General features: G+C 54.9%; 3 protein-coding genes across 6 annotated transcripts; 2 read left to right on the top strand and 1 right to left on the bottom strand.

Annotated features, from left to right (window-relative positions):
• The first annotated feature begins 175 nt into the window (after positions 1 to 175).
• On the top strand, positions 176 to 5834 carry capn7 (calpain 7). Of its 3 annotated transcripts, XM_053888369.1 has the most exons (23): positions 182 to 500; positions 880 to 988; positions 1059 to 1216; positions 1280 to 1347; positions 1408 to 1614; positions 1673 to 1759; positions 1833 to 1959; positions 2016 to 2101; positions 2162 to 2255; positions 2316 to 2462; positions 2539 to 2645; positions 2719 to 2839; positions 2895 to 3039; positions 3107 to 3206; positions 3293 to 3428; positions 3494 to 3569; positions 3633 to 3778; positions 3843 to 3905; positions 3973 to 4103; positions 4170 to 4262; positions 4325 to 5112; positions 5215 to 5604; positions 5660 to 5773. In XM_053888369.1, exons 1-21 carry the CDS (start codon positions 399 to 401, stop codon positions 4467 to 4469), a joined length of 2448 nt encoding a protein of 815 aa, XP_053744344.1. In that variant the 5' UTR covers positions 182 to 398; the 3' UTR covers positions 4470 to 5112; positions 5215 to 5604; positions 5660 to 5773. The 3 variants fall into 3 exon arrangements, with proteins under 3 accessions (XP_053744345.1, XP_053744344.1, XP_053744343.1); XM_053888370.1 differs by having other exon boundaries at positions 176 to 307; positions 5215 to 5834; XM_053888368.1 differs by having other exon boundaries at positions 5215 to 5830.
• On the bottom strand, positions 4862 to 7712 carry mettl6 (methyltransferase 6, methylcytidine). Its single transcript, XM_053888371.1, has 5 exons — positions 6749 to 7712; positions 6555 to 6692; positions 6323 to 6493; positions 6035 to 6176; positions 4862 to 5967 (listed from the first exon to the last, which is right to left on the bottom strand). The coding sequence occupies exons 1-5, from the start codon at positions 7019 to 7021 to the stop codon at positions 5801 to 5803; spliced, it is 891 nt and encodes a 296-aa protein (XP_053744346.1). The 5' UTR covers positions 7022 to 7712; the 3' UTR covers positions 4862 to 5800.
• On the top strand, positions 6800 to 8978 carry eaf1 (ELL associated factor 1). Of its 2 annotated transcripts, XM_053843517.1 has the most exons (7): positions 6800 to 7180; positions 7291 to 7598; positions 7817 to 7911; positions 7987 to 8123; positions 8204 to 8370; positions 8434 to 8625; positions 8687 to 8978. In XM_053843517.1, exons 2-7 carry the CDS (start codon positions 7478 to 7480, stop codon positions 8731 to 8733), a joined length of 759 nt encoding a protein of 252 aa, XP_053699492.1. In that variant the 5' UTR covers positions 6800 to 7180; positions 7291 to 7477; the 3' UTR covers positions 8734 to 8978. The 2 variants fall into 2 exon arrangements, with proteins under 2 accessions (XP_053699492.1, XP_053699491.1); XM_053843516.1 differs by having other exon boundaries at positions 6800 to 7598.
• Positions 8979 to 9025: the final 47 nt, after the last annotated feature.

Genomic DNA, 9025 nt, shown 5'->3' with positions numbered 1-9025 from the left:
AAGCCACAAGGTGATGGTACAGTGACCCTGGTTGATCTAAATAAAATGTAAAAAATGAATTCGCTTAGTTAGAATAATTGACATCAAACGTTGTAAACACAGAGTTAGTTGTTTCGCGCATGCCTGTCACAACGCATTTAATTTCCGACGACACCTAAATACATCACCCAGTCATCGTCACCGCGCACATGCGCAGACACAGCGTCCAGCAGTACGATGGTGGTTTTGGTTTCCCTTGACCCGCAGCACTAGCTGGACTCGAACACAAGGAAGCTGACGGGACCCGATTGATCATGTCACATCTGAGGTGACGAGACGACACGTTATTGACAGTCGCTGTCTTCAGTTTGGCGGAATAACGGGAGCTAGCAGTTGGTTCGGCTGTCAGAAAGTTGGAGATGGACTGTTCGGTTCTGGAAGTGGATGCGGTCAAATTTGCCCAAACCGCCGTCACCTGCGACCAGAATGGAAAACATAACGACGCTATTTTTTATTACAAGGTAATAACATTTGTTTAGACCCGGAAGCGGTCAACGATGAGGCCACGAATGCGAAGTTTCGTCACACCTGTCACCGAGTAAACAGAGGAGAGTCAGACGAACAGCTGGTGGCGCTACTTTATTATCATTCGATGAACGGTGAATGAACCGGCGGCCGGGAAGAGTCGGTGTTTCCACGGGGTCTTGGCTAAGATTCTAAACAGCGTAGCATCCACGTTTAACCGTGGAGTTGGGCTGGTAATGACCAACCGGCAGAACCAGAATCCTTTTTTAAAACTGGAATTTTGATTTATACTGGCTGTCCCAGGTTTGTTCAGGTTTTATCCTGCAGCGATGAGATGGTGGTCGTCTGGACTGGTTTGTCTTTGTGGTTGTGCAGGAGGCGGCTCAGGCGCTCATCTACGCCGGGATGGCCGGGTCCAAACTGGAGGGCATCCAGGACAAGGTCAACGAGTACCTGGATCGAGTTCAAGCGCTTCACACGGCGGGTACGTATGGTCCGGTAGGTCTCCTTCAGCAGGCGCCACTCGGTCCTGACAGCTGCTCGCTTCCTCCCAGTCCTGGCCCAAAAGAGCGACCCGCTGAAGAGCCGGCAGCAGGTGGACCTGGAGCGGGCCCACTTCCTGGTCACCCAAGCCTTCCAGGAGGACGAGAAGGGCAACCAGGAGGAAGCGGTGGAGCTGTACTCCCAAGCCGTGGAACTCTGCATCAAAACCGTAGGCCTCTGTGTGCGTCTCCCTCCAGGTGCCAGGTGTCTCACTCTCCCCGTCTGTCCACAGTCCAACGACACATCAGATGCCACATTACAGACCAAGCTGAAGCAGTTGGCTCACCAAGCTCTGGACAGGTGAGCGACGATGTCATCGCCACGCCTCCAATCTCACTCTGCTCCCTGTGCTGGCCTCAGGGCTGAAGGTCTCAAGCAGTGCAAACCAGGCCCGAGTCAGGACCGGGCCGGCGCTTCCAGGTCCGGCGCCTCCGGGGCAGTCGTTCGGCAGTTCTTACCGCTGGGACCGGACTTCTCGCTCAGTGACCGGCCGCAACCCGTTAGGGCGGTCCAGTCCAGTGAGCCACAGGGTCAGCGCTACACACCTGAGGAGATCGAGGTGCTCAGGTGAGTCACATGACCGGGGTGCGGCTCAGCCGGTGCTGACTGGCATCTGCCACTGCAGGAAGACCTCCACCATCAACGGCATCGCCTACGTTCCCTTCATGAGCGTGGACCTGAAGGAGCGCTTCGCCTTCCCGCTGCCTTTCTCGTGAGTGGACCCACCTGAGTCCGCAGTGGTCTGAGGGGACGGCCCAGGAGGCTCATCGCTCTGGATCTTTCAGGGACAAGTTGGGGAAACTGGCACTGTCGCCCAAGCAGAAAGCCGTCTTCTCTCGCTGGATCCGACCCGACGAGCTGTGCAACAACCCGACCATGATCCTGTCTGTGTCCAGCTTCAGCATCAAGCAGGTGTGTGACACCACGTGGCCAGCGTTAGAGCCACTCTCACTCTGTCTCCACCCCAGACTGTGGTGTCCGACTGCTCCTTCGTGGCATCGCTCGCCATCAGCGCGGCGTACGAGCGGCGCTACAACAAGAAGCTCATCACCAGGTGCGTGGCCTCGCCAGCATCATCACGCGCTCGGCTTTAATGTTTATTCATGTGTTGCAGCATCATCTACCCCCAGAACCGACGTGGAGAACCGGAGTACAACCCGTGTGGAAAGTACATGGTGAAGCTGCATATCAACGGTGTCCCGCGGAAGGTAATGAGGTCACGTGACCATGACTGTCCACTGCGTCACCGCCGTCCTCCACCTCCTCAGGTGATCATTGATGACTTCCTGCCGGTGGACCACGGTGGGGAGCTGCTGTGCTCCTACTCCAGCAACAGGAACGAGCTGTGGGTGTCTCTGATAGAGAAGGCCTACATGAAGGTGATGGGCGGGTACGACTTCCCCGGGTCCAACTCGGTATGTGGCCCCACGGATCCGTCACTGGTCATAGCTCCCTGCAACACTGATGCAGAGTCTCATGCTCCTGCTGCAGAATATCGACCTCCACACTCTGACCGGGTGGATCCCTGAACGCATCGCCATGCACTCGGACAATCAGTCCTTCAGCAGAGACGACACCTTCAGGATGCTCTTTCAGAGGTGAGTCCCACCGCTGCCACCACCCGTTGGCCGCCACCCGCTGGTCGCCTCACTCGCTGGTCCCTCCGCCCAGGTTTCACCGCGGCGACGTCCTGATCACCACCGCCACGGGCGTGATGACCGAGGAGGAGGGGGAGCGGCGAGGCCTGGTGCCGACACACGCCTACGCCGTCCTGGACATCAGGGAATACAAGGTAGAGACGTGAGCAGACTGGATGTCGACAAAATCTGATCGACCTGTCTGTGTAGAACATGCGCTTCCTCCAGCTGAAGAACCCATGGAGTCATCTTCGGTGGAAGGGCCGCTACAGCGAACGCGACGATAAGAACTGGACCCCAGAGCTTCTCAAGTATCTGAACTTTGACCCAAAGACGGCCCAGAAATTTGACAACGGTATGGTGGGCAGCCAGCTGCTCTTGAGCAAGGCAGAGTGAGCCAGCTGAATGTTGTGTGGCTGCAGGAGTCTTCTGGATCTGCTGGGAAGATCTATGCCAGTTTTACGACGTCATCTACCTGAGCTGGAGCCCCGCCCTCTTCAGAGAGTCCAGCTGCATCCACAGGTGTGTGCGCTGCTCATCGTGTGTGTGTGTGTGTGTGTGTGTGTGCGCATCGGTGAGTGACTCTGTGTGTGTGTGTGTGTGTGCAGCACCTGGGATGGGAAGCAGGGTCCGGTCAAAGATGTGTACAGTCTGGCCAACAACCCTCAGTACAAGCTGGAGGTGCAGTGTCCAGCAGGGGGCGCCGCTGTGTGGGTGCTGCTCACCAGACACATCACGGACAAGGTAGGTGCCACGGGCTGCGCCGAGGCAGCCTCAGCCACGGCACCTCACACGGTCTGCCCTCGCAGGAGGACTTTGCTCAGAACCGCGAGTTCATCACTCTGGTGGTCTACAAGAACGATGGGAAGAAGGTCTACTACCCAGGTGAGTTCCGGGGTCAGCGGCAGGTCACGGTCACCGCAGCTCCTCACCACTCTCCCGCTGCAGCTGACCCGCCTCCCTATATCGACGGCATCCGGATCAACAGCCCTCACTACCTGACCAAGATTCGAGTGACGGGCGCCGGGACCCACACCTTCACACTGGTGGTGTCGCAGTACGAGAAGCAGAACACCATCAACTACACGCTCAGGGTGACTGTCCTCTCTGGACCCGTCCTCCTCTGCCAGCGTGGCCCTCATCCCTCTGTCTCTGCAGGTTTACTCCGGATGCAAGTTCTCCTTCAGCAAGATCCAGAATCCGTTCACTCAGAGCAAGAGAGTGAGTCCGGACGGTCGGTGCCGCTCCTGCCTGTGAAGCTCACGCTAGCGTCTCTGTGCTTCTGCAGCTCAATGGTCAGTGGAAGGGCGCCACCGCTGGCGGGTGTGGGAACTACAAGGACTCCTACAAACACAACCCCATCTATCAGATCCATGTGGAACGTCCCGGACCGCTGCTGGTGGAGCTGCGGGGATCCAGGTGAGATGATCAACCCCCTCGACCCCCGACAGTGTCCTACCTGAGCGGCTGCGTGTGTGTGTTCAGGCAGTACAGCGTCGGCTTCGAGATGGTGACGGTGTCGTTGGCTGCAGACTCTGGATCTTCTGTGTTGCAGAAGAGAAGCAGTGGAGACTACAGGTGAAGTCACATGACCCACACGACTGGCGCTCCCTAACTCAAGTCCCGCCTCCATTGCACAGGTGTGGCTTCTGCTACCTGGAGCTGGACTCTGTCCCTGCAGGAGTTTTCAACATTATCCCCACCACCTTCCTTCCCAAACAGGAGGGGCCATTTTTCCTGGACTTCTTCAGCACGTCTCCTCTGAAGGTGTCGCAGCTGCAGTGAAGCTGGACTCTCTCTTTGCCAAAACAGTCCTGTTGCACTTCCTGCGTCAGATTAAAACTGAGGACGAAACGTCTGAGGAGCTTTTGTCTCTTTACTCTCGAGCCTGAAGTTCCGCCTCAGGGTCTGCAGACTCTGCAGCTCTCATTCAGGACGTGTTTGCCACTAGGGGTCGTCAGAGTTGCGCATCAGAGGTCACAAAGAGGGGGGTGATTTCACACTGGTGGGCTCGAGCTGAAGCCAGCAGCAGAAATGCATGGTCCACCTAACTTGGTTCTGCGTCATCCGGATGGTTGGTTTGTGTTGTCACTACGCCCCCAGGAGGCCAACACCAGCAATTGATGCAGGAGAGTTCTTTAGACAGATGTTGAGACAGTTATTTGTTTCATGCTTTTATTAATTCCTGCAACAGTCTTCATGACTTGGTTCTGCTCGTTTTTTCTGTTGTTTCAGAAGAGTTAAGTGTGTCCTAGTGATGAGTGTTACTGAAGACCACCCACCTCAGGCACAGGAAGCTCTGTGCTGCAGAGGAAACACACACACACACTTTCTCTTCACTGACGTTTCAAGATGTTTCCTTCTTCAGTTTGGATTTTTCTCATCATCACCAGCTCCTGCAAAGGTCTGGGTCAAGGGTCTGAAATAGGTGAGACCCCAGTCCAGTCTTGTTTATTGACGTTGGCTCACCAGGAGACACAGGCGAGTCCAGATGTTCCTCAGCTGTTATGTTAATCCCATTCCTCCACAGATGTGGTGAAGTTGCTGTACCATCGGCAGAAGATCGAGGCCCCTGCTGGCTCCAACATCCAACTGAAATGTGTTGCCAACTACAGCTTGGATGGATGTGGTTGGGTCCACGTGGCGTGGCATCGTGTCCTGCTCAAATGGGTCCAACCCAAAGAGTCCCACAGTATCGAACCCGAAGAGCCCCAGAGGGTCCCGCTCGAAGAGCCGTCTAAGTACTTGACCATCGTCAGCGAGACGATCGACCACGACAGCTGGAGGCTGCGGAGTGTGGTGACTAAAGTCTTCTCAGTGACTAGAAACGACAGTGGGATCTACCAGTGCCTCAGCTCCTGTGAGGAAAACAACACTGCGAGTGGTCACATGATCACGGTGGCAGTGCACAGTGGAAGTGGTGAGTGGACGCACACAGAACTAAACAAAGTTTGAACATGTCCTTCTTCTCTCAGGTGTCTGACTCATCATCATCATCATCACCACCATCATCCTCCCTCAGTCTTTATTCTTGTCAGAAACAAACTTCAATTAAAATCTTACTTTGAGCAACAAAAATGCATAAATGTTTCTAAAGTTGACAGGAAGCAGGCGGGTCAGCTGTCATGCTCTGCTGTGCTGTGATTGGCTGTCTTGATGAACTTGCTCTGCAGGAAGACTCTTGGAACGTTGAGTCCTTCTTTGCGGTTGATGGTTTCTCGCATCACATAGTCGTTAGCGACACACAGGAAACCTGACTCGGTGAACATCTGTGCCAGGAAGTCTGGGGGAGACCACGATGCTGATCAGCATCGGTCACTTGCAGAAACCTTCAGCGTGTGAACCCTGACCTTTACTGAAGAAGTAGGATCTGGTCCCGTCCTGCCGGACGTACAAGTTGTCCCCCAGTTTGCTGCTGGACTTGAACCTCTTCATAGCGTGGTCATGGACTCCATAGTCCCGGAAAAGAACGGCGCCTCCTGGCTTCAGAACCTGAGGATAAAGGTGCCAGAGTCGGCGCACGTCTCGCCTACTGATACTGACCCAGTCCGTCAGCTTCCTCATTCCTGCTTCCTGTTCTAAGCCAGATGGAGCCAAACCTCTGACCGGACCTCAGCGGCACCACATGACCCACTCACCCGACTGATGTTAACCACGACCTGCTTCATCTTGTCCGGGTGGACGGCAGACAGAACAAAGATGAGCGTCACCACGTCCACGCCGGCCTCCGGAACGTTCTCCCTCAGGTCCTCTCGGGTCAAGTCACAGGTGAAGGCCCGGCATCGATCAGAGCAGAACAGAGGGTTTTTCTGTGGAAGAGAGGCAGGACACTGAGTGAAAGGAGCTGCTGACAGCATCCACGCCACAAACCTTCACAAAGTCGATGGCTCGTGGTGAAAAGTCGCAGGCGTAGACGAAGACATTAAGGTCACCGTCCTGCAGCAGTGGGAAGATGCAGTTCCCGACACCACAGCCAGCCTCCAGCAGCACCAGCGTCCCGCGGGCACCCTGGACACGAATAAGCTCGGGTCACGTGACCACCAGTCTCCGCGGCCCACCCTCACCTGGCTCCAGTCCCGCAGCTCCTGGAACTCTCTGGTGGTCCAGTGTCGATCCTTGAAAAAGTTGGTGGAGTTCCGCTTGTAGAACAAGTCCCAGTTTTTCTGCGCGTCCTTTTCCAGCTTCATCTGTTTGAACGCAGACACCAGAACCGGACCGCTGTCGTTTCCGGTCTGACCCTCTCCGGCGCTCGTGTGTGTCTCGAGGGTCAGTGGTGGACTTGGGACCGAAGACTCGGTGTCTCCCCCTGGGACACACTCCAGCGGTTCCTCCGACATATTTGAGCCGAGAGTGAGGCTCGATTGCGGGGAAAGTCAATTTCACGTCGCATTAAACATTAACGACGTGTTAATATCCACGTATGGAGCAACTCCGACGAACAGAAACGCACCGCTCGCGCAACATTCCGTTCGGGTCCGGTCCCTTAAATCTTCCGAGTAAGTTAATTAAACAAAGGAGAATTCATATATTTCTCTATTAGACATGGAACGTCTCTATAAACGGTAGCTACTTCAACAAACAATTTGTTGTTTATTTCCTTTTACAGTCCGTTTGAGGGTAACCTTAGCTCACTGGAAGTGTCGGTCGGAAGGTTTTGATGGACGGACGCCGGCGGAGCAGAGAGGAAGTTGAGAGGAACCGGATGTTTTGCTATCATTAGCCACAGTGCTAATATCTTTCCATCCTCCCAATAGCCGGGGGTTTGAGGGGAACCACTCGAGGTCTGGTTGTTTATGTCAGACTGTGCAGACATGAACGGCGGATCGAACCTGCTGCATGACCAGGAGGAGCATGTCCTGAAGCTCGGCGACAGTTTCGAGAAGAGACCCAAGTCTTCGTTCCACACTATCCGGTGTAAGTGCGTCTTCCTATGACCACAATGCGGAGGGGACTAGAGTGGAGTAGTTAGACCAGGAAGGGCTGAAGGAGCTTCGGATGAGACGTTTGGAGATGCAGCTGAGGGCAAGAGGAGGAGAGGGCGGATACGCCGCCTGGCGGAGGATCAATGAAACGACCGTGAAGATGTTGGTCAAACGGCCTGACCTCACCTGTTGTGTCTTTATTTTGATTAGATGATTTCAAACCGGCGTCTATCGACACCAGCTGTGAGGGCGAGCTGCAGGTCGGCAGAGGAGACGAGGTGACCATAACACTGCCCCACATCCCGGTAAGAACTGGCCCATGCCCAACCTCCGAGTCTGGCCCAACCTCCGAGTTCTGGAACCCGCCGATGTCCTTGCAGGGGTCCACTCCAGAGATGACTGTGTTCAGGGGAAACAAGCGTCCGTACCAGAAGGACTGCGTTCTGATCATCAACCATGACACAGGAGAATTTGTTCTGGAGAAGTTGAGCAGTAGCATCCAGGTGAAGAAGACCAGGTGAGTCAGAGAGCGCTTTCGGCTGCTGTGATGTCACTTGTGTTGTCAGGAGACCGTGCAAGCTCTGGTGTGTGACCCAGGGCGGAAGGCAGCAGTAAGATCCAGGCTCGGATGGAACAGCACACAGCTCGCTTTGCTCAGTCTGGGGCTCAGTTTCGAGCGCCCACCAAGCCGGCTGCCGGGGCCAAGACCTCCCCTTCAAAAGACGACCCCTCACCTGAGCCGCAGCTGGATGACATCAAGAGAGGTGAGGCATGGCTGCGGCTACGCTTCCGAATCGCGTCTGACTTTGCCTGCCCCCTGCTGGCAGAGTTGAGAGCAGAGGTGGAGGTGATCGAGCAGATGAGCTCGTCTGACTCTGCGAGCACGTTGGGCAGCGGCGATGATGACGACAGCAGCAGCAGTGACCAAGAGCAGGCCGACACCCGGCCCCCAAGGGTACCTGCCAACGACCCTGCAGACCGGCCCACGCCCCCAAAAGATCAGCTCATTAACACACTGAGTGAGTCACCACAGGAAGTCATGCAGCGTGATCAGACAGTGATGAGTGTTTGTGTGTCCAGGAAGTGACCTTCAACTCAGTGAGTCTGGCAGCGACAGTGACGACTGAGCTGCTGTTTCTGTGAAGAATTTTCACACTTCATGTGCAATTTGCTCCTATTGGTCCTGTTGCTGGGGAAGAGAGTCTCTCTGCAGTTGAGGATTGTGGGTATCTTTGTTTTCTACATGTGTGACTGAGTGCAACGGTGCAGATTCAAGACCAAGTGGGATGTGAAAAATGGTGTGTTTTACTGGTGTCAAGCAAAATAAGCTAATAAAACGTGAAAACCAAGTTTGTGGGGAAATGTTTTGTTTTGGTGGCTTTAATGAATGAACATCAAGTCGTGTGTGTGTGTGTGTGT

This window comes from Synchiropus splendidus, chromosome 15 (genome assembly GCF_027744825.2).
Source record: "Synchiropus splendidus isolate RoL2022-P1 chromosome 15, RoL_Sspl_1.0, whole genome shotgun sequence".
Lineage (NCBI taxonomy): Eukaryota > Metazoa > Chordata > Actinopteri > Syngnathiformes > Callionymidae > Synchiropus > Synchiropus splendidus.
This window is presented reverse-complemented; position numbering and strand designations above follow the sequence as displayed.